Consider the following 23,242-nt stretch of genomic DNA (forward strand, 5'->3'; position numbering starts at 1 on the left):
TTCTTCCCAGAATAGAAATAAAACTAATAAGATTTAGCCTCAAGTTTGTAATATTTGAATTTTTGTTTCATGAATGCAATTGATTGTTAAAAGTAAATATAGGACTTTAATACATAAAACAGGGTGTCAGTCTCACATGCCCAGCAGGTAACAAATGTGGGAAGCTGCTGGAGACTGGTCAGCTAGAACAAGCAAACCCTGAGTGAAGGCATTCCAATTCAAAAGTTTAGAAAGGCTTCTGTCTGCCAAACAAAATATATTCAGAATGCTACCTGTTTTGTAATTATTATTTTTTTTTATTAATTAACGGAAAAAAGAAATTAACCCAACATTTAGAAATCATACCATTCTACATATGCAATCAGTAATTCTTAACATCATCACATAGATGCATGATCATCGTGTCTTAGTACATTTGCATCGGTTTAGAAGAACTAGCAACACAACAGAAAAAGATATAGAATGTCAATATAGAGAAAAAAAATAAAAGTAGTAATAATAGTAAAAAACAAACAAACAAAAAAAACCAAAAAAAAAAAAAAGTATAGCTCGCATGCAGCTTCATTCAGTGTTTTAACATGATTATTTTACAATTAGGTATTATTGTGCTGTCCATTTTTGAGTTTTTGTATCTAGTCCTGTTGCACAGTCTGTATCCCTTCAGCTCCAATTACCCATTATCTTACCCTGTTTCTAAACTGCTGGACTCTGTTACCAATGACATATTTCAAGTTTATTCCCGAATGTCTGTTCACATCAGTGGCACCATACAGTATTTGTCCTTTAGTTTTTGGCTAGACTTACTCAGCATAATGTTCTCTAGGTCCATCCATGTTATTACATGCTTCATAAGTTTATCTTGTCTTAAAGCTGCATAATATTCCATCGTATGTATATACCACAGTTTGTTTAGCCACTCATCTGTTGATGGACATTTTGGCTGTTTCCATCTCTTTGCAATTGTAAATAACGCTGCTATAAACATTGGTGTGCAAATGTCCGTTTGTGTCTTTGCCCTTAAGTCCTTTGAGTAGATACCCAGCAATGGTATTGCTGGGTCGTATGGCAATTCTATATTCAGCTTTTTGAGGAACCGCCAAACTGCCTTCCACAGTGGTTGCACCCTTTGACATTCCCACCAACAGTGGATAAGTGTGCCTCTTTCTCCGCATCCTCTCCAGCACTTGTCATTTTCTGTTTTGTTGATAATGGCCATTCTGGTGGGTGTGAGATGATATCTCATTGTGGTTTTGATTTGCATTTCTCTAATGGCCAGGGACATTGAGCATCTCTTCATGTGCCTCTTGGCCATCCGTATTTCCTCTTCTGGTAGGTGTCTGTTCAAGTCTTTTTCCCATTTTGTAATTGGATTGGCTGTCTTTTTGTTGTTGTTGAGTTGAACAAATCTCTTTATAAATTCTGGATACTAGACCTTTATCTGACATGTCATTTCCAAATATTGTTTCCCATTGTGTAGGCTGTCTTTCTACTTTCTTGATGAAGTTCTTTGATGCACAAAAGTGTTTAATTTTGAGGAGCTCCCATTTATTTATTTCCTTCTTCAGTGCTCTTGCTTTAGGTTTAAGGTCCATAAAACCGCCTCCAATTGTAAGTTTCATAAGATATCTCCCTACATTTTCCTCTAACTGTTTTATGGTCTTAGACCTAATGTTTAGATCTTTGATCCATTTTGAGTTAACTTTTGTATAGGGTGTGAGATATGGGTCTTCTTTCATTCTTTTGCATATGGATATCCAGTTCTCTAGGCACCATTTATTGAAGAGACTGTTCTGTCCCAGGTGAGTTGGCTTGACTGCCTTATCAAAGATCAAATGTCCATAGATGAGAGGGTCTATATCTGAGCACTCTATTCGATTCCATTGGTCGATATATCTATCTTTATGCCAATACCATGCTGTTTTGACCACTGTGGCTTCATACTATGCCTTAAAGTCAGGCAGCGCGAGACCTCCAGCTTCGTTTTTTTTACTCGAGACGTTTTTAGCAATTCGGGGCACCCTGCCCTTCCAGATAAATTTGCTTATTGGTTTTTCTATTTCTGAAAAATAAGTTGTTGGGATTTTGATTGGTACTGCATTGAATCTGTAAATCAATTTAGGTAGGACTGACATCTTAACTATATTTAGTCTTTCAATCCATGAACACGGTATGCCCTTCCATTTATTTAGGTCTTCTGTGATTTCTTTTAACAGTTTTTTGTACGTTTTCTTTATATAGGTTTTTTGTAATTATTAATATGAGTATGTTTGGGATATGAAATTATAAAAGGATGAAATTGTAAAATACTAATACCTTTGTTTTATTTTGAAATAATGTTACTTTAAAATATAAACACAGAGAAGTAATATAAACAACTTGTCATAAAACCTAGTTATTATGAATTCCATTTACATATAAATATTCTAAAATAATTTATTGGAAGTTATGCTTTTTTATTACAAACTGAGCAGAATTTTCTTGGCTATGGGTTTTTTATTTCTATTATTTTTTAATTTTTAAATGAAATGACCAATATGGTTATGAACAAGATTTGTATGGTTGGCTTCTGATATTTCATAAAACTTCAGATAAACATAATTTTAACATAACTTAATATTGAAGTCTTTTAAAAAATGGCAGATGTTAATTTACAAGCAGCATATACTAATTTAGTTTGCTATATTATGATGATCTAAGGAAAATTTCACGAGCTTTTTTTCATCCTAACTTTTAAAAAAATATATGTCAGATTTGTGGAAAATGTCTTTAGACAGGAATTTTATCCACTTTAATATGTTTACAACTTGTATAAAGCAAAAGAGTGTGTGTAATTATGGTGAGTATGTAATTCTGTTCACATCTGATGTTTGCCAAAAAATGAACAAAAGATGCATTAAATTAAAAAAAAAAAAAAGATGTCAATTCTACCTAAACTGACTTATAGATGTAATGCAATACCAACTAAAATCTCAAAACGTTACTTTCAGAAACAGAAAAACCAATAACCAAATTTATCTGGAAGGGCAGGCTACCCCAAATAGCTAAAAATATTTTGAGAAAGAAAAATGAAGTTGGAGGTCTCACAGTACCTGACTTTATGGCTTATTACAAAGTTACGGTGGTTAAAACAGGATGGTACAGACCCACCCGCCCTCCTCTCCCCTCTTTGTCCGCCGGCCCGGCGCGCGGCGCCCACGCCCCGCAGCAGCCGGCCCGTGTGCCCTCCTCTCCCCTCTTTGTCCGCCGGCCCGGCGAGCGGCACCCACGCCCCGCAGCAGCCGGCCCGCCCGCCCTCCTCTCCCCTCTTCCCCCTCCTGCTCCGGCGGGTCTCCAACCAGCACCGTGCCCTCTTCCGCCTTCACCGGCTCCTCCGCCACCGGCCTCGACAGCCTTGCCACCCTCACCTTTCCTCCTCCAGAACAGCTACTGGGGGAGTGGAGACAATACAGAGCAGCTCCCGGAGCCACGACGAAGATCAAAGGGACGGCGTACCCCATCCTGGAACAGCTGACTGTTTGGGAGAACCAGCTCCGGTGAGATCACCGAGGGGCGCGGGCTTTCCCGGGCGGGACGGCAAGCAGCCGGAGTCCCTCCCTTCCTCCTTCCCAGGCCAGCTGGCAGAATCGGGCAGGCGGTCCCCTTGGGCCGCGGCGGCTGGTGCCCCCACCACGCGAGGCCCCCCGGACCAACTGAGAGAGTTGGGTCGGAAATCCCCAAATTGCGGAGAACAGTGACCGGGGGTCCCTTCCAAACACGTGACTCCCCGGTCCGGCTGGGAACAGTGCACTCTCCTGGGCTGCGACAGCTGGTGCCCTCCCACCACGCTTGGTGCCCCGGGCCGACTAGGAAATTCGGTCGGGCGCTCTCCGGTGCTGCGGCGGCCGGCGACCCTCCCCACGTTCGGAACCCCGGGCCGGCTGGCACTCTTCCAAGACACTTCCGCTGCTGAACCTCCCCTACGGCGAGAGTTTTCCAGAGTTAAAGGACCCACAGCAACTTTCACTGGTGGAACCCGTAGACAAACATGTGCCACGAGTGCCACCTACTGGGCAGGATAAGAAAAACAGAACCCAGAGATTGCACAGAAAAATCTTTCAACCTGTGGGGTCCAACACCCAGGGAAATCTGACTAAATGCCCAGACGCCAGCAGAAGATAACGGATCACGCTCAGAAAATTGAAAATATGGCCCAGTCAAAGAAACAAACCAATAGTTCAAATGAGATACAGGAGCTGAGACAACTAATGCTGAATATACGAACAAAAATGGAAAACCTCTTCAAAAACGAAATTGATAAATTGAGGGAGGACATGAAGAAGACATGGGCTGATCAAAAAGAAGAAATAGAAAAACTGAAAAAACAAATCACAGAGCTTATGGAAGTGAAGGATAAAGTAGAAAAGATGGAAAAAACAATGCATACCTACAATGATAGATTTAAAGACACAGAAGATAGAATTAGTGATTTGGAAGATGGAACATCTGAATTCCAAAAAGAAATAGAAACTATCCGGAAAAGAATGGAAAAATTTGAACAGGGGATCAGGGAACTCAAGGACAATATGAACCGCACAAATATACGTGTTGTGGGTGTCCCAGAAGGAGAAGAGAAGGGAAAAGGAGGAGAAAAACTAATGGAAGAAATTATCACTGAAAATTTCCCAACTCTTATGAAAGACCTAAAATTACAGATCCAAGAAGTGCAGCGCACCCCAAAGAGATTAGACCCAAATAGGCGTTCTCCAAGACACTTACTAGTTAGAATGTCAGAGGTCAAAGAGAAAGAGAGGATCTTGAAAGCAGCGAGAGAGAAGCAATCCATCACATACAAGGGAAACCCAATAAGACTATGTGTAGATTTCTCAGCAGAAACCATGGAAGCTAGAAGACAGTGGGATGATATATTTAAGTTACTAAAAGAGAAAAACTGCCAACCAAGACTCCTATATCCAGCAAAATTGTCCTTCAAAAACGAGGGAGAAATTAAAACATTCTCAGACAAAAAGTCACTGAGAGAATTTGTGACCAAGAGACCAGCTCTGCAAGAAATACTAAAGGGAGCACTAGAGTCAGATACAAAAAGACAGGAGAGAGAGGCATGGAGAAGAGTGTAGAAAGAAGGAAAGTCAGATATGATATATATAATACAAAAGGCAAAATGGTAGAGGAAAATATTATCCAAACAGTAATAACTCTAAATGTTAATGTACTGAATTCCCCAATCAAAAGACATAGACTGGCAGAATGGATTAAAAAACAGGATCCTTCTATATGCTGTCTACAGGAAACACATCTTAGACCCAAAGATAAATACAGGTTGAAAGTGAAAGGTTGGGAAAAGATATTTCATGCAACCAGAAAGGAGCAGGAGTGGCTATACTAATATCCAACAAATTAGACTTCAAATGTAAAATAGTTAGAAGAGACAAAGAAGGACACTATATACTAATAAAAGGAACAATTAAACAAGAAGACATAACAATCATAAATATTTACGCACCGAACCAGAATGCCCCAAAATACGTGGGGAATACACTGCAAACACTGAAAAGGGAAATAGACACATACACCATAATAGTTGGAGACTTCAATTCACCACTCTCATCAACGGACAGAACATCTAGACAGAGGATCAATAAAGAAATAGAGAATCTGAATATTACTATAAATGAGCTAGACTTAACAGACATTTATAGGACATTACATCCCACAAGAGCAGGATACACCTTTTTTTCAAGTGCTCATGGATCATTCTCAAAGATAAACCATATGCTGCGTCACAAAGCAAGTCTTAACAAATTTAAAAAGACTGAAATCATACACAACACTTTCTCGGATCATAAAGGAATGAAGTTGGAAATCAATAATAGGCGGAGTGCCAGAAAATTCACAAATACATGGAGGCTCGACAACACACTCTTAAACAACAAGTGGGTCAAAGAAGAAATTGCAAGAGAAATTAGTAAATACCTCGAGGCGAATGAAAATGAAAACACAACATATCAAAACTTATGGGACGCAGCAAAGGCAGTACTAAGAGGGAAATTTATTGCCCTAAATGTCTATATCAGAAAAGAAGAAAAGGCAAAAATGCAGGAATTAACTGTCCACTTGGAAGAACTGGAGAAAGAACAGCAAACTAATCCCAAAGCAAGCAAAAGGAAAGAAATAACAAAGATTAGAGCAGAAATAAATGAAATTGAAAACATGAAAACAATAGAGAAAATCAATAAGACCAGAAGTTGGTTCTATGAGAAAATCAATAAGACTGATGGGCCCTTAGCAAGATTGACAAAAAGAAGAAGAGAGAGGATGCAAATAAATAAGATCAGAAATGGAAGAGGAGACATAACTACTGACCTCACAGAAATAAAGGAGGTAATAACAGGATACTATGAACAAATTTACACTAATAAATACAACAATTTAGATGAAATGGATGGGTTCCCGGAAAGACATGAACAACCAACTTTGACTCAAGAAGAAATAGATGACCTCAACAAACCAATCACAAGTAAAGAAATTGAATTAGTCATTCAAAAGCTCCCTAAAAAGAAAAGTCCAGGACCAGACGGCTTCACATGTGAATTCTATCAAACATTCCAGAAAGAATTAGTACCAACTCTCCTCAAACTCTTCAAAATAATCGAAGTGGAGGGAAAACTACCTAATTCATTCTATGAAGCCAACATCACCCTCATACCAAAACCAGGCAAAGATATTACAAAAAAAGAAAACTACAGACCAATCTCTCTAATGAATATAGATACAAAAATCCTCAATAAAATTCTAGCAAATCGTATCCAACAACACATTAAAAGAATTATACATCATGACCAAGTAGGATTCATCCCAGGTATGCAAGGATGGTTCAACATAAGAAAATCAATTAATGTAATATACCACATCAACAAATCAAAGCAGAAAAATCACATGATCATCTCAACTGATGCAGAGAAGGCATTTGACAAGATTCAACATCCTTTCCTGTTGAAAACACTTCAAAAGATAGGAATACAAGGGAACTTCCTTAAAATGACAGAGGGAATATATGAAAAACCCACAGCTAATATCATCCTCAATGGGGAAAAATTGAAAACTTTCCCCCTAAGATCAGGAACAAGACAAGGATGTCCACTATCACCACTATTATTCAACATTGTGTTGGAGGTTCTAGCCAAAGCAATTAGACAAGAAAAAGAAATACAAGGCATCAAAATTGGAAAGGAAGAAGTAAAACTATCACTGTTTGCAGATGATATGATACTATACGTCGAAAACCCGGAAAAATCCACAACAAAACTACTAGAGCTAATAAATGAGTACAGCAAAGTAGCAGGCTACAAGATCAACATTCAAAAATCTGTAGCTTTTCTATACACTAGTAATGAACAAGCTGAGGGGGAAATCAAGAAATGAATCCCATTTACAATCGCAACTAAAAGAATAAAATACCTAGGAATAAATTTAACCAAAGAGACAAAAAAACTACATAAAGAAACCGATACAAATGTACTAAGAAACGATGATCATGCATCTATGTGATGATGTTAAGAATTACTGAGTGCATATGTAGAATGGTATGATTTCTAAATGTTATGTTAATTTCTTTTTTTTTTCTTCTTTCCATTAAAAAAAAAAAATTTGACCAGAAAAAAAAAGAAAAAAAACAGGATGGTACTGGCATAGAGATAGAAACCCTGACCAATGGAAATGAACAGAGTGTTCAGATATAGACCCTCATCTATGGACAAATGATCTTTGATAAGGTAGTCAAGCCAACTCACCCGGGAGCTCTTCAATAAACGGTGCTTGGAGTACTTGATATCCACATGCAACAGAATGAAAGAGGATCCATATCTCACACCCTATATAAAAATTAACTCAAAAGGGATCAAAGACCTAAACATTAGAAGTAAGACCACTAAACTTTTAGAAGAAAATGTAGCAAAATAACCTCTAAAACATGTAATAACAGGCACTTTCCTAGACCTTACACCCAAAGCACAAGCATTGAAGAAAGAAATAGATAAATGGGAACTTCTCACAATTAAACACTTTTGTGCATCAAAGAACTTTGTCAAGAAAGTAAAAAGGCAGCCTACACAATGGGAGATAATATTTGGAAATGACATTATCAGATAAGGGTCTAGTATCCAGAATATATAAAGAGACTGTTCAACTCAACAACAAAAAGACAACCCAATTACAAAATAGGCAAAAGACACAAACTGACACTTCTCAGAAAAGGAAACACTGATGGCTAAGAGGCACTTGAAAAAATGCTCAACTTTCCTGGCTATTAGGGAAATGCAAACCAAAACCACGAGATACCATCTCACATCCACCAGAATGGCCATTATCAATAAAACAGAAAATGACAAGTGCTGGAGAGGATGTGGAGAAAGAGGCACACTTATCCACTGTTGGTGGGAATAGAAAATGGTACAACCGCTGTGAAGGCAGTTTGGCAGATCCTCAGGAAGCTAAGCATAGAACTGCCACATGACCCGGCAATACCATTGCTAGGTATCTACTCAGAGGACATGAGGGCAAAGACACAAACGGACATTTGCACACCAATGTGTACAGCAGCATTATTTAAAGTTGCCAAGAGATGGAAACAGCACAAATGTCCATCAACACACGAGTGACTAAACAAGTTGTGGTACATACATATGATGGAATATTATGCAGCCGTAAGACAGTATAAAGTTATGAAGCATGTAACAACATGGATGGACCTTAAGGACATTATGCTGAGTGAAATTAGCCAGAAACAAAAGGACAAATACTATATGGCCTCACTGATATGAACTAAAATTAATGAGTGAACTTGGAGAATTTCAATTAAGAACAGAGATTAGAAATAGCATAAAGGTTGGGTAACTGGAGCTGAAGGGATACAGGTTGTACATCAGGACTGACTGTAAAAACTCAGAAATGGACAGCACAATACTACCTAACTGTAATACAATAGTGTTAGAACACTGAATGAAGCTGAATGTGAGAATGATAGAGGGAGGAGGCCTGGGGGCACAAATGAAATCAGAAGGAAAGATAGACGATAAAGACTGAGATGGTATAATCTAGGAATGCCTAGAGTTTACAATGACAGTGACTAAACGTACAAATTAAAAAATGTTTTTGCATGAGGAAGACAAAGGAATATCAATCCTGCAGGGTGTTAAAAATAGATGGTAATTCATATTTTAAAACTAATTTATATGTGAGACTAAAGCAAAAAATGTTTATTTGGTACAAAATTTGTATTTCGACTAGTGCATTTCCTAATATAACTTATGTAGACAGTTTAACTGAAAACCATAAGTACATGGAACCTTGAACAGGGCATGAGATTTTATAGGTTTGTTCACAGTGATACCTCAATAAATCCCAGAAGGATTTGAATAAATAAGTATTTGTGAAGTCTCCTCGGGGGAATGGTGAGAAAAGGGGAAAATTCAACTTCCCCATGTGGAGATTTCCTGATATTCTCACAAGCAATGGGGACAACCAAAGCAAGCCAAGCCCTCAATCTTGGGGTTTGTTCATATGAAACTTATCCCCACAAAGGATACACTAAGCCTACTTAAAATTAAGTCTAACAGTCACCCTCAGAGAACCTCTTGTGTTGCTCAGATGCGGCCTCTCTCTCTCAGTCAACACAAAAGCAAACTCACTGCCCTCACCCTCTCTACATGGGACATGACTCTGAGGGGTATAAGCCTTCCTGGCAATGTAGGACAGAAATCCTAGGATGAGCTGGGACTCAGCATCAAGGGATTGAGAAAACCTTCTTGACCAAAAGGGGAAGAGAGAAATGATATAAAATAAAGTGTCAGTGGCTGAGAGATGTCAGAGTTGAGAAGTTATCCTGGAGGTTATTCTTACGCATTACATAGATATCCCCTTTTTAGTTTAAGGTATATTAGAGAAGCAAGAGGAAAGTGCCTGAAATTGTAGAGTGTTCCAGTAGCCATGTTTCTTAAAGAAGACTGTATAATGATATAGCTTTTGCAATGTGACTGTGTGATTGTGAAACCTTGTATTTGTTGCTCCTTTTGAATGGACAGATGAGTAAAACATATGGATTAAAAATAAATAAATAATAGGGGGAACAAATGTTAAAATAAATTGAGTAGACTGAAATACTAGTGAGCAATGAAAGGGAATGGTAAGGGGTATAGAAAAAAAATAGGGGGAACAAAGATTAAAATATACTGGGTAGATGGAAATACTAGCAGCGAGAGGGAGGGGTAAGGGGTAAGGTATGCATGAGTTTTTTCTTTTTATTTCTTTTTCTGGAGTGATGCAAATGTTCTAAGAAATGATCATGGTAATGAATATACAACTATGTGATGATATTGTGGGTCATTGATTAAACACAAGAATGAAATGTTCATGTGTTAAGAATGTTCATGTTTGTATGTTATGTTTTGTCAATTAAAAAAAAAAAAACAGTGAAGGAATAAAAAAAGAATCACCCCAGAGAACCTCTTTTGTTGCTCAGATGTGGTCTCTCTCTCTCTAAGCCAACTCAGCATGCAAACTCACTGCCTTCCCCACTACATGGGACATGACTCCCAGGGGTGTAAACCTCCCTGGCACCAAGGGACAGAAAGCCTGGGATAAGCCAGGATCTGGCATCAAGAAATCAAGAAAACCTTCTTGACTAAAAGGGGAAAGAGAGAAATGAGACAACATAAAGTGTCAGTGGCTGAGAAATTTCAAACAGAGTCGAGAAGTTATCCTGGAGGTTATTCTTACGTACTATATAGATAGCCCTTTTTAGTTTATGTTGCATTAGAATGACTAGAGGGCAGTGCCTGAAACGGCTGAACTGTGTTCCGGTGGCCTAGACTCTTGAAGACAACTGTATAAAGATAGAATGTTTACAATGTGACCCTGTGATTGTGAGAATCTTGTGTCTGATGATCCTCATAGCCAGGGTATGGACAAATGAGTAAAAAATATGGATAAAAATAAATACATAAATAATAGGGGGACAAAGGATAAAATAAATTGGGTAGATGGAAACACTAGTGGTCAATGAGAGGGAGGGGTGAGGTGTATGGTATATATGAGTTTTTTATTTTTATTTCTTTTGCTGCAATGACGTAAATGATCAAAAAATGATTATGGTGAAAAATATACAACTATGTGATGATGTTGCGAGCCACTGATTGTACACCATGTATGCAATGTTTCTATGTCAAGAATATATGTTTGGGGTGGGCAACAGTGGCTCAGTGGTAGAGTTCTTGCCTGCTGTGCTGAAGACCCGGGTTCGATTACTGGAGTCTGCCCGTGCAAAAAAAAGAAAAATGAAAAAAAAGAATATATGTTTGTATGTTAAATTTTTACAATAAAAATATTTTTTAAAGAACGAAGAACAAAGTGAAGAGACAACCCACAGAAAGGGAGAAAAGTTTTGCAAATCCTATTATCTGACAAGGGATTTGTATTACACTACATAAAGAAACTACAACTCGATGAAAAGACAACCCAATTAAAAACTGGGCAAAGGATCTGAATGGCCATTTATCCTACAGCAATATACAAATGGCCAATAAGCACACAAAAAGATGCTAAAAATCGTTACTCATAAAGAAGTAAAAATCAAATCCACAAGATTCAACGTCACACCCCCTAGGACAGCTGTAATGAGAGACAGAGCAAAACACGCCAGCAGGAATGTGGGAAGCTGGAGCCCTCGTGCTCCACTGGTGGCAGGGGGAGGCGGCACAGAAACACTGCCAGCAACCTTACCGCTCACCAAGCCACAGGACACAGCGTCACCCTGGGGCCTAGCCTCCCTCCTAGATACAGCGCAGGAGAAGGGAGCCTCCACGTCACACAGAAAGTCACACACCTGTGTTCACAGCAGCACAACTCACCACATCCACAAAGCAGAAACAACCCATCTCCCTATGGACAGGTGATGGATAAACACAATGCAGTCTGTCCACACGGTGGGACAAAAGTGCTGACACAGGCTGCAAAGCGGATGAACCTTGAAAACATTACGCTGAGTGAAAGAAGCCAGTCCAAAGCGGACTCAGATTCTATGATTCCATGTATATAGAAGTCTAGAATAGAAAATCTAGAGAGAGAAAGTAAGGTCATCATTGCTTAGGGCCAGCGGAGTTCTCTGAAGGACAACGATATTTTCAAGTTGATCGTGGTGCTGGCGGCACAACCCTGAACATACCAATGAATTGATATCTCTAATGGGCAAATCATGGGACTCATAAATTATCTTTCAATAAGGCTGTTTCAAATACAAAAGCGAAACGCGGTAAGGGCCTGGATGGGTGCCCTTTGAGCCCCACTTGCCAGGGCAAGGGCAGCGCATGGGGCTGCTCAGCGGCATCTCCACACAGACTGGCTTGGTGGGAAGAGCCCTGGGCCGCCACCTCCAGATGTGCCCGCAGCCTCGGCATCCGGGGAATGGCAGGCAGGGCCACCGGGCACTCCTGGGGGTTTACACATGGTCCCACGAGGACCGGGGGAGTCAGGAGTCACCTCTACAGGACAGGGAGAGCCCAGGGTCCCAGGAGATCTGTTCCTCAAGGTCCCACCTCCAGGAAGATGCAGCCAGCAGGCAGCAGAGGCCCCCCACCTGCAGGGCACCCACCTGGAGGATGACCAGCAGCCCCAGGACAGCAGTCTTCACATCCTCCAAGGAGGCTGAGTACATGGGTACGTCTCTTTCTTCCAGCTCGGGGGCTGCAGCAAGGGAGCGTGAGATCACCTTTGGGAAATAAGAACCATGTTTAAATCCCCAATAACGGCTCTGGGCAGCAGCCGCCGTTATATCTATAACACAAACTACTAGCGAAGACTTTCGCCCACCTTTCTGAAAACGGAAAATGTACCTTTATGCACCTGAGTGACCACTGAGAATGCTTCACAGAACTAAAAGAAAAGCTGTCAGCTATGTACAAAGGACAACAGGCTCAAGGCCATCTCCCAGCTCAGGGCTCCAGTGCTAGTAGAGCCAGCCTGGGAACGAACTTTCCAGGCCCTTCGGGTCAGGACCCCAGGCTGAAGGTCTCCCAGTACTACTGGTGTCTGTGGTGGGGACCGGGTCTCTCATAATGAAGGGACTTTCCTGCCCATCCCTGGGCCGCAGGTGACACTCACCTTTTCAATGATGTCCAGCAGGCTGTTGAAGTGGTGGGTGTGGCAGCCTTCGGCCAGGTCCACCAGCAGTTGGGTGGCCAGCTTTCGGACTTGGTGATCTTTATCCTCTGGAATGTGGGAGAGTTGCGAGATGACCACTGAGTTAATCAGCTCCTCCTGTGCCAAGGCACAAACAGAGAAAGAAGGGTGAGGGATCTGGCCCAAAGGAAGAAGCACATTTTCAAAACCATTTTAAATTCCCCAAGGGTCCAACTCAAAAACAGCTCAGGTGCTACTCAAGAGTTCAGAAAACCCACAGCAGGGCTGGGTTGGGGTCCAATGAACCCTGAGTCAGAGCTGGGCCTCAGATCAGAGCAGGACAGCTGGACCATGGCCTGGTACATGCACGGCTCCCTCAGGCTCGTACGTCCCAAGGGAAATCCAAGTCCCATTATTATTTGTTCTTCAGCAGCCCAAGTAAGAATGTCTCCCAAGCAGAGGGCACTTGGTGTGGGGCCTGGGGGGATTCGGAACACATGGAAGACCTTGTCCCTGGCAACATAAAATTGACTATAACTAGAAGTGGGGGGATTGTACAAAGACTTAAAAGGCAGGAGGACAAGACAAACCCTGACGTGAGCAGCTTCATGGAAGAGGAGACACTGAGCTGCACTTAAAGGAAGGTGGGATTCCAAAGGACAAAGATCGAGAGAGGGCAATCGAGGGAGGGGGAAGGCCAAGATGGCGGAAGGGGCAGGCAGGGCCCAGGAGTCCCAGGAAGTGGGCAAAGTAGCCCTGAGGAGGCCCAAGAGCTGACCCTGGCACCCCAGCAAGGGACGGAGCATGAGAGCCCAGAAAGCATCTTTCAGAGAAGAAGTCATACTGATGTTTTCAGTGAAGGCAGGACCCTGGCAACAAGTCCAGTGAAGGAAGGGTTGGAGGAGAAGAAGCTGGCAGCAGGGAGACCTGCCAGGGCTGGTCTGGAGGGTGAACGCAAACCATCCCCGGAACTGCTGACCGGGCCGGGGGCCAGACGGTGGACACAGTCATGAAAACAAAAAGAAAGCATCCCCATGCACAACTCCATTCTGAACACAGAACAGCCTTTTAAGGCTACTGCACTGTGGCTGACAAGGAGCCAGAGCTCCCCTCTACCAGGTGGAACTGTGCCCGTCTCAGTCACCTGCAGGCCCAGCCTGGGGCTGGCAAGGGCACTGCAAAATGCGTCAACTAATGAACGAACAAGGAAGGCACAGACCAGCCCACCTGAGAGGCTGCCGAGGAGGGGGCACCTGTTGGACCAGGAGGTCTGAGCAAAGCCCAGGTTCTGCCGACGAGCGGGTGCAGCTATGGTGGAGCCACGGGGCCTTCCTGGCAGAGCCCCACCCACCCTGGCTCACAGAGCCGCCCTCAGCACACCGGGACCCCCAGGCTCTCCCCAGCCAGCTCCAGCCCCAGATGCTGCAGCCCTGAGGGACACACACCTCGTAGAACTGCCTGTTGATGAGCAGCACGAAGGACAGCACATCCAGCACCTTGATCCGCACAGCACTGCGGGATTCGTTCCTGGGGCAGGACAGGCTGCTGTGAGGAGCTTCCTTGGGTGGCCCAGCTGGGCCCCCGGCAGGAACCAAAGCCTGACCAGACACAGCAAAGGCCCGGCCCGCCCCCTTGGCCGGGCGAGTCTGACTGTGGGCCACCCCCCTTCCCCAAACCCCAAGCTCGTCAGCGTCCAGACAGAGAACGAGGCCAAGGAGCAGAGGGCATGGTACCTCCAGAGGCACTGAGTCTTAGGCGGTCAGCCACCCCACAAGAGGAAGCAAACCCAGTGGCCTCGTTAGAGGACTTGGCCCCATTGGAAAACAAGCCTTTTCTACTCAACCACAGTCACTCCTTTCAATATCGAAAGGCAAAGCCTTAACTACTAGCATGTCCTGAGGTCCAGGGCTCAGAGCAGGACGTGGGGTCCTGCCGGGTAGGGTTCCGGCCAAGCAGGGCCTCTGACGCCGCCTACCTGAAGAACCTCTCCATCAGTGACTGCAAATTCTGGATCCAGCCGTCCTTCGCCGGGTGGATCGACTGAGCTCTGTAGGATATTAAGTTTAAGAGGGAGGACTCCTGCCAAAAAGGAAACACAGGGTATTAATGAGCCATTTTGGCCTTCTGGAGGTTTGCTAATAAACATGCTCCAGGTGGACCCTGGCGCTTGCTAAGTGAGCTCAGCCGCCTCCAGGCCCAGGTGGGGAGCCTGTGAACAAAGGGCTCCCCCAGCAGCAAAGAGGGTTCAAGAAACAGAAAAGCCGGGGCGTGGCGCTAAGCGTCCCTGACAAAAAGACTGCCTGCCACTCGGGGAGCAGGGGTGCTCAGCAGCAGGACCCCCATCCCATGGCAGAGCACCCGCAGAGCCAGCAGCACCTTTCCCCGCACGGGTGGGAGGAAGCCAATGTGGCTGGCGCTCCCCCACAGACCCACGCTCACCCAGCTCCCCAACACTGGAGCTGGAAACTCTTGGAAAACTTCTTCAGATCTGCACAGCCAGGGCTCCCCGCTGAGCAGTACCCCACCCCTCCTGCCCTGCTGAGCAGTATCCCACCCCTTCTGCTCCGACCCCGACCTGGCCCACACCACTCCTCCTGGCCCTGAGCGTCCAACGCCCACCCCTGAGTGGTCTTACGGGCCTCTGGTCCGCGCACCGCTCCACAAGTGTGAAGTATCTGTCCTGCGAGCCGTGGAACTCATTCTGATCACAGAGCTCCTCCACTGTGGTCAGCAAGTCATGCACAATGGTTCTGAGCTCTGGGCTCTCCAGAGCCTGCAGCACAAGGGTGGGGCCAACTCAGACACCTCCAGTGTCCCGCGGGAACCTCACAATGGCATCCTCAGCTCAGGATGAGCTGCGTGCACACATGTACCTACATGCACAAACACGCCTGCCCGTGTATGCCCACACCTGCACACACTCCCGCCCATGCACACATACATGCCCCTGAGGCCCTCCCCATGCCACCCTGTGCCCAATGTCCCCCTTACCTGCAGCTGCTGAAGCAGACGCTCAATGATGTGCAGCAGGATGTCCCAGGTCACAGCCTGGAGCTCCTTCCGGTACTTCTTGACGAGTCTGGTTATGGAGAGCACGATCTCGTAGGATACTACTTCGTTAGGGCAGGTCATGGCCTGGAAGACAAGGCCGGCGTATGCAGGAGCCACTGCCTCTCCCTGTCCAAGGCAAGCCCATGCACCAGTCTCCTTTGGGGCCAAAGACAAAATGCCTGAGAGGGCAGCCCTCCCTCACACGGCTCGCAGGTCACAGGACTGCTCCAGGAGCCCAGGAGGGTAATGCCTAAATGGCCCAAGTAAGCTGGGACCCAAAACCGGCCCCAAAGGCAGTCTCCAAAGAGTCTGACTTGGCCAAAGCAGCACTCTGAAATCCTAGGCCCTGGCTCAGCAGCAGGTGGAATCCAAACACCATGGCCCAAATTCTGAAACAAGCAATGCCTGCAGACGACCCCCTTGCCCACCCCAGGGAAGGGTGCCCAGCAGAGAGCGCCCCAGACCAGGAGGTCTTGCCTGAGCGGATGGGACCCAGCCGGCCGCAGCTGCTCTCTTCATCATGAGCATGGTGGGATCTCCCCACCCCACGGACGAGAACACTCAGGGACGGCTCTGAAACCACAGGGCATCGCCCTAGGGGGAGGGCGAGGTCCTCCCCTGACGAAGGAAAATCTTCGTCAACAGCAGGAGAGCACTGCCCAAGCGGCAGTGTGCTCGCAGTTCTGCGAGTTAGAACTCAAGTTCTAACTCGCAGAAGATGGAACTTGAGTAGGAAACCATTCAGGGACCCTGAATTTCGTTCTCAGTTGAAGAGCAAGTGACCGGAAATGTCACCTCAGGCCCCCAAGCAGAATCCTTTCTAGGGGGCCTGTCCCAGGCAGGTGGACGGGCCTGATGGGAGCATCCCATTCTTGCCGGGACACTGCAGCATGGAGACCACATTACCTCATAAAAAGACGGGAGCACAGACGTCGGAGAGTTCTTGAGAGAATAGAGTCTGTGGGCTCCCCAGAGAGCCATGCCCACAAAGAACACAGCTCCTCTCAGCAGCGGGGCATCCTCCATGTAGGCCCTGAAAGCACCCCACAGCAAGGCGGGTGTGGGCGGGGCTGGGGCCCAGGTCTGCCCACATGCAAACGAGGAAGCGGCAGAACACAAGTGGACCTGGCCATCTGCCAACCCAGGGTCCCTGCACTGATGGGTCAAAGTGAAACTGGGGAAGGGGAGAGGGGCTTGACAGGGGAGCAAAGGCCAGCAGCAACTATTTGGTTCATTCATTGATCCCTTTGACCGTTCAACAACTAAACGCTGCTGGCCTCGCTGTGTGCCATGGGCTACTGCTCAGGGTACAGCAAGAACAATTCAGGGGAAGGGTCTTGGCCTCAGGCCACTTACAATCTAGCCAGACACAGACATGAATCAAAAAATCACTTAAGTAAATGTAAAATTCCTGCTTCAGATTGCAGCTAAGGAGGACAAAACCCACGAGGGGGGCCAGTGGACTCACAGTCGTACCGAGGTGCCATGGAGCACCCAGGGTAAGCCAGTAAAGGCAGGAAGAAGAGCTCAGTGAGGGCAAACAGCACATGCCAGGTCCTTGGCGGGAGGGAGAGTGGTGGGATCAGGGGACAAGAGGCCTCTGGGGCCAGGGAGGACAACCACCCAGGCCTCACTCCATGGCGAGGAGCTAGGCTCTCATTCTGAGGGCACTGGGGAGTCACTGTGGTTTGAAGCAAAGGATGCCATGGTCAGATCCATGTTCCAAAAGGGTCAGTGGCTGCTGGGTGGAGGGATGAACTCAGAAGGACAGAAGTGGATACAGGAAGCCAGAGAAGCAGTGAGAGCTGATGGTGAGCAGCGAGGTGTGGAGTAGGAGACCCAGGGGCGCACACAGATCTGAGCTGCCTCTCGGGGGCAGGACCCAGAAAGCATGTGATGGGCTGGCTGAGGGGGCCTGAAGTGGGAGAGGCGGCACACAGTTAATGCTCACGTTTGGCCTGCCCCACAGGGTAAGCGATGGGGCAGCCACACTAGAAGGGGTCAAGCTTGGGAAGGGGGAGCATGAGTTCAGAGGTGGATGTTTTAATTTTCAACCAGTGAAGGAGAGAGCAGATTCAACACATAAGATAAAGCTCCTTCAGCAAAAGTTCCTGGAACAGCCACTCAAAAGGAACAGAAAAATTCCGAAGTGGGTCCATGCGAGGGGAGAGCCCACAAAGCACGCTTCCTCTGGAAGGCTCAATGGCAGTGGGCCCTAGCCAGCTTGCTCTGGGCTGCCTGCCCCTGGGCCCTCCCCACCCTCACCTGTCCTCCATGATGCGGCACATGTTGTAGATGGCACTGTGGCCCAGATGGGTTCCCAAGAGGTTCCGCATCAGCTGGGAAACAAAGCAACCACCATCAGGGCTGGGCAGATGCATGCCAGGGCCCTAAGCCGCCTTCCCCTTCACCAGCACTCGGTGGCCCAGCCCCTACCATCGTCTCCAGTAGCTCCTCTCCTCCCTAACACAGAGGCAGCTGCACTTTCCAAACGCGACCAGAACCCTGACCTCAGCTCAAGTGCCTGGGAAAATACCACCGGCTACCCTCAAGCAGGCCATTTTCTGGCTGTCCTGAGCAGCCTATGGCCATTCCCGGAAGGCGGGATGGCCCCATCCCGTTCCTGGCCTCCTGGCCTGTCCTGGGATGAGTTTTCCCAGGCGCAGTCGCAGAGCCCCACCTTCCAGCAGGGCTCGCAGAGCTCCTTGACGTTGACTGTGCGGCAGAGGGTGACAATGAAGAGGGGGAGACTCTCGGCGGGTAAGCAGTTGTAGCAGACCACGGCATCCAGCACCTGCAGGGACACCTGGGGGGAGGAGGACAGGGTCACGCCAGCCCTCCCAACACGTGCCATGGTCTGCCTTCTGCCCCCTTAGGCCCGTGGCAGCCCCCCAGCCCCGCAGTCCCACTAGAGCAGCCTCCTTTGGAGCCACCCCAGGCCCTGCCACTGTACCTTGAATATGTCCCCTGCAGGGACCATCCCACCATCCTCATTTATAGGGGAGACTCCTGGGGCACAGGGAGGCAGGAGCAAACCTGAGAGCCCTGGCTCCCTACAGACCCCTCCCTGGCCACACCGGAATAAGGGCGGAGGAGCTGTCCCCTGGCAAGGGAGTCACTGACCTCTATATCCACTGAGGACGTCGTCCGGATACACAGCAGACAGATCATGCTGGGGGGAACCATTCAGGTGAATCGCAATCCACGGCTCAGAGCACCGAGGCATGTGCTTTAGATTTTGGGTATTCTAAAGCTGTTCAATTAGATGAGGGGCTCACCCACCCTCAGGGCTCTGTTACCCACCTAACACCTGGGGCCTATCCTGAGCACCACCCTCGCGATTGGGCATTTAGCAGGGACAAGGCAAAGCCCCCACCCAAAAGGCTGTCACAGAATCTTGTGCAAAATTAACGACACATACAAAAAAAAGGCGTTGTAAGACTGTTTTTAAAAAACCAAACCACCAGGCCAAGCTTCTAAACTAAACTTCAGCAGAAGGTGGCTAGATGCACTTTCAACTGTTCCATTTACTTGTTGGTTCCAAACTGGCTGAACCTAAGACCCCAGACACTGGGAAGATTGTCAGGGCAACGCTAGCTAAGCTCTCATCTTACTGAACCATTGGCGCGATGTATTCATCAAGGTAACAGCTGTTGAACTTGATCAAGTTCAGGAGCACCAGCAGGAATTCCGAGGATAAGCCAATGTCCATCCACTGCAAGACAAACTCAGCTGCGAGAGAGGAAACAGGGAGCAATTTGCATGGGGGCAGAATTCTGCTTGCCCTGCCCCAGGAACAGGCATCCAGATCCCACCCACTGCCGGGGCCTCGCACAGGCCAGCAGGCCTCACGCAATCACCGGCCCACCACGGCCCCACCCCAGGTGCCCAGAGAGGAGAGAGCAGGGCTACGCCGTGCTCGGCACACTCAGCACCCTGACCCCCAAAGTTGGCGGGCACAAAGACAGCCAGGGCAGACTCCTGGGCCCCAGCCCAGTCTCCCTCGAAGGAAATGCAAGCGCACACAGCTGCCAGGCAAATCTTAGAAAACCTGAGACGAGCACCCCTCAGCACCTGTCCTGGAAGCACGCCAAACCCGAGGCCAACTCTGGGTAACAGAACGGCAAAGCCCAGGTCAGGTTCCTTTTCCTCCTTCACCCTCGTCCCCCAAACAATGACATGACCTCTCAAAACCCACCGGAACCTGACTGCCAAAACGACAGGCAAAAGGTGAACAAAGGGAAACCCTGGGAGGTCAAATAACAGCAGTGACCACTCCTGCCTGGGGCAAGGAGGGGGAGGGGAGGAAACCACAAGTGGGGAGCCTGGCTCTCGAGACCTCCGGCCCTGTGGGAAGACACCTGCCTGCGAGGACCATGGTTACAGGCCCTCACCATGCTACCTCCTGCCTGCTAAGGGGCACATTTCGAGGCTCCTCTCCCCAGGGATTCTGAGTCAGTGGGTTGGGAGTGAAGCCAGCATCCTGCATTTTTAACAAGCTTTCCAGGCTGGCTCCAGGTGGAGCCAGGTGAGCAGAGCCCCGTGGTGCAGCAGCCCCTCCAGGCCCTCGTGTGAGCCACAGCACACCCCCACCCGGCCCCCGGCCTCCTTCCCACACCACCACCTCAGATCAAATTCCATCACCAAGGCCAGCGAAACCTCACACCCAGCGGGGCACCCACCCAGTTCTTCTTCCAAGTAGGTTATGTGCTTCCCGTTGTCCGTGAGGGCCTTGAAAACTTCCAGCCTCTCGTGAAGGTCTCCATTAGAGGGGTAGTCCTTTATGACCTTGAAAAAGAGGGCTCTGAGGACGCCCAAGCGGTCCCCCTAAAGATAAAGCCACGGGGTCAGCAGTGTTGCCAGACCTCACAGCCACTTGCGCTTCCCAAGTGAAGGAGGGCCGAGGCAGGGGCCGCACCCCGGCCGATGTATATGCAGAGCCTCCTAAGCTCTGGCCGGTGGGCTGCAGGCCTCTGAACGTGAAGAGGGTGAAATGGTCCAAGTGGGGAGTGGGCCTCCAGGCGGGACTGAAGAGAGGTGTCCCTGGGCCAGGGCCAGCAGGGACCAGTGTGGCAGGAGTGCAGTGAGCCAGGTAGGGACACGGGACAAGGGCACAGGGAGCCAGACGTAACGACATCTCCTCGTGCCAAGATCTACCCTGATCACGGCCCAAATCACCTCATTTCACCTACAAAATGCCCTGGAAGGAGGTACAACCATCTCCCCTATTCTACAGGAGCAGAACTGGGGGCTCAGAGAGCTTCAGTGACTCATTGAGGGTCACTGAGATTTGAGATGCTGTCAGGACACCAGCTCGGGGAGTCCAGCACCAGGTGCCGGGAACGATCAGGCTGTGCCTGGTATCCTCCCTCCTCCCCAGCCCACAGGGCCTGCAGGAGCAGAAGCCGCACGGCAGGCAGCCCAGCCCAGGCCCCACCCCTGGGTGCAGGCTCACCCCCTTACCTGGCCTTGCACAATGGCCTTGAGAAGAGCCAGCACTGCGTGCCGGGCCTCCGGCGGCTTCTCTGGCTGCAGCAGGTCAGCAACAGCCTTCCAGAGAGCTTCTACCGCATGCTGCCACCAGCAAAACAGTGATCAGGGTGGAGGCTGTTTCCAAAGATCCTGGTCTCCTCAACATGCAGGAAACAACAGGCTGTTCTGACTTAAAACCCACTCCCTGAAACCTACATCCTGTCTTCTTCCACAGACATGACAGTAAGGAGACTGACAAGGGGAAGGGTTCCAACTACTTTAAACCCAAGTCAGTCTCCTTAAACCTGGCCAAGCACAGGCTGGGGGGAGGGAGGGGAGCAGGCAGGCCAGGGGGGTGGTCTTGGCTTCCCCCAGGAACCAGCAGGAGCCGCCATGAGAGGCTGCTCAGACTCGGGTGGGAAGAGTTGCTGGGAAGAGTCTTGGACCCGGAGGTGCCAGGGCAGTTCCCGGCCTGCAGCCTGACACAGAAATCCCGCTTGGTGGTTTGGCTCTGCTTAAACACGCCAGCCCCAGGCCCCTCATCCCTGTGCATCTGCCCCTGTGTGGTTCCAGCTCCCTGCAGCTGCCCAGCATAGTCTCACTCTGTGAGGATTTGCACTGGCTCTCCTGTCACCTTCCCTTCTCCACATTAACCGTCCCCACCCCACTTCCTTCGACCACAGCTTCAAACCACGCACTCTCTCATGGGCTCGTTCCTCCTAGGAGGGGGACTAAAGTGTCCTCGTTTTTTGGTGCCTGGCCAGCAGGATACACTGGGACCCACAACCCCTCGTCCACCCCATTCACAGCCCTCCAGTTGATGTAAACTGAGCCTGTAGAGGCTTCCGAGCCATGCCACACCAACACTGAGCCCACGGACAACCCCAGCCCCTCAGCCTGTTCACTGTCTTCACATGACAGCTGCTCGGCCACGGCTACCCACTCCGAACCTGCATGGGTTTTGGTACACAGACTCCTAGTTTTACATTTGTCCTTAGTGGCATACAGCTTGTGTGTCTCAGACGAACTGCTGAAAGTATAGTGAGTGGTCATGCTTCCCTCACTTTTGTGCCAACTGAATCTGCTCAGTGCGATGTCCCCATCTGCCCAGAGCCACTCACAAAACCAATTCCCCAACTCTGTCCACAGGAAACCAGGAGTGTCAGGGAAGATCTGCCCAAAATAAATACATCCCTGAGTTGGCTTTATACCACCAACCAATTACCTCTCCCAAAAGGCAAAAGGCTGGCATGCCCTGAGCTACCACTCTCTGTGAAGTGACACTTTCCTGACACTCCTTTATTTTCACATCCCCCTAATGTATAATTTGAGGGGACAAGTGTGCCAGTTTGAATCTATTACATACCAGAGAAAGGAATATTTTAATCCTGATCATACCTCGTGAGAGGAGCCATTTCTTTTAACACTAAATCAACATCGTGGGGCAGAAAGTTTGATTGAATTAGAGATAATGGAGACATGGAGACAAGAAACACCTGATTGTAGGTGTGACCTTTTGATTAGATGGAGCTGTAACTCAGCCCATTCAGGG

The 23,242-nt window shown here is 47.6% G+C and overlaps 1 protein-coding gene across 21 annotated transcripts in view; it reads right to left on the minus strand.

The window, feature by feature from the left end:
• TSC2 (TSC complex subunit 2) overlaps positions 1–23,242 on the minus strand; it is a 58,665-nt gene that overhangs the window by 32,769 nt on the left and 2,654 nt on the right. For 17 of the 21 annotated variants that reach the window (XR_013168140.1, XM_077142174.1, XM_077142171.1 and 14 more), the window contains exons 4-16: positions 21,682–21,792; positions 20,901–21,045; positions 19,833–19,950; positions 19,342–19,390; positions 18,899–19,024; positions 18,484–18,557; positions 17,125–17,251; positions 16,159–16,302; positions 15,803–15,940; positions 15,143–15,246; positions 14,613–14,694; positions 13,150–13,305; positions 12,641–12,757 (exon numbers count right to left, since the gene is read on the minus strand). Coding sequence is in view for 20 of the 21 variants with exons in the window: in XM_077142174.1 (XP_076998289.1) it covers positions 12,641–12,757; positions 13,150–13,305; positions 14,613–14,694; positions 15,143–15,246; positions 15,803–15,940; positions 16,159–16,302; positions 17,125–17,251; positions 18,484–18,557; positions 18,899–19,024; positions 19,342–19,390; positions 19,833–19,950; positions 20,901–21,045; positions 21,682–21,792 (1,491 nt within the window). In the remaining variant the exon portion in view is untranslated. Of the gene's footprint in view, positions 1–12,640; positions 12,758–13,149; positions 13,306–14,612; positions 14,695–15,142; positions 15,247–15,802; positions 15,941–16,158; positions 16,303–17,124; positions 17,252–18,483; positions 18,558–18,898; positions 19,025–19,341; positions 19,391–19,832; positions 19,951–20,900; positions 21,046–21,681; positions 21,793–23,242 lie in introns of those variants that run through there. The other 4 variants (XM_077142156.1, XM_077142169.1, XM_077142168.1 and 1 more) reach the window with 4 other exon arrangements.

The sequence above is a fragment of the Tamandua tetradactyla genome, chromosome 23 (assembly GCF_023851605.1).
Source record: "Tamandua tetradactyla isolate mTamTet1 chromosome 23, mTamTet1.pri, whole genome shotgun sequence".
Classification (NCBI taxonomy): Eukaryota; Metazoa; Chordata; class Mammalia; order Pilosa; family Myrmecophagidae; genus Tamandua; species Tamandua tetradactyla.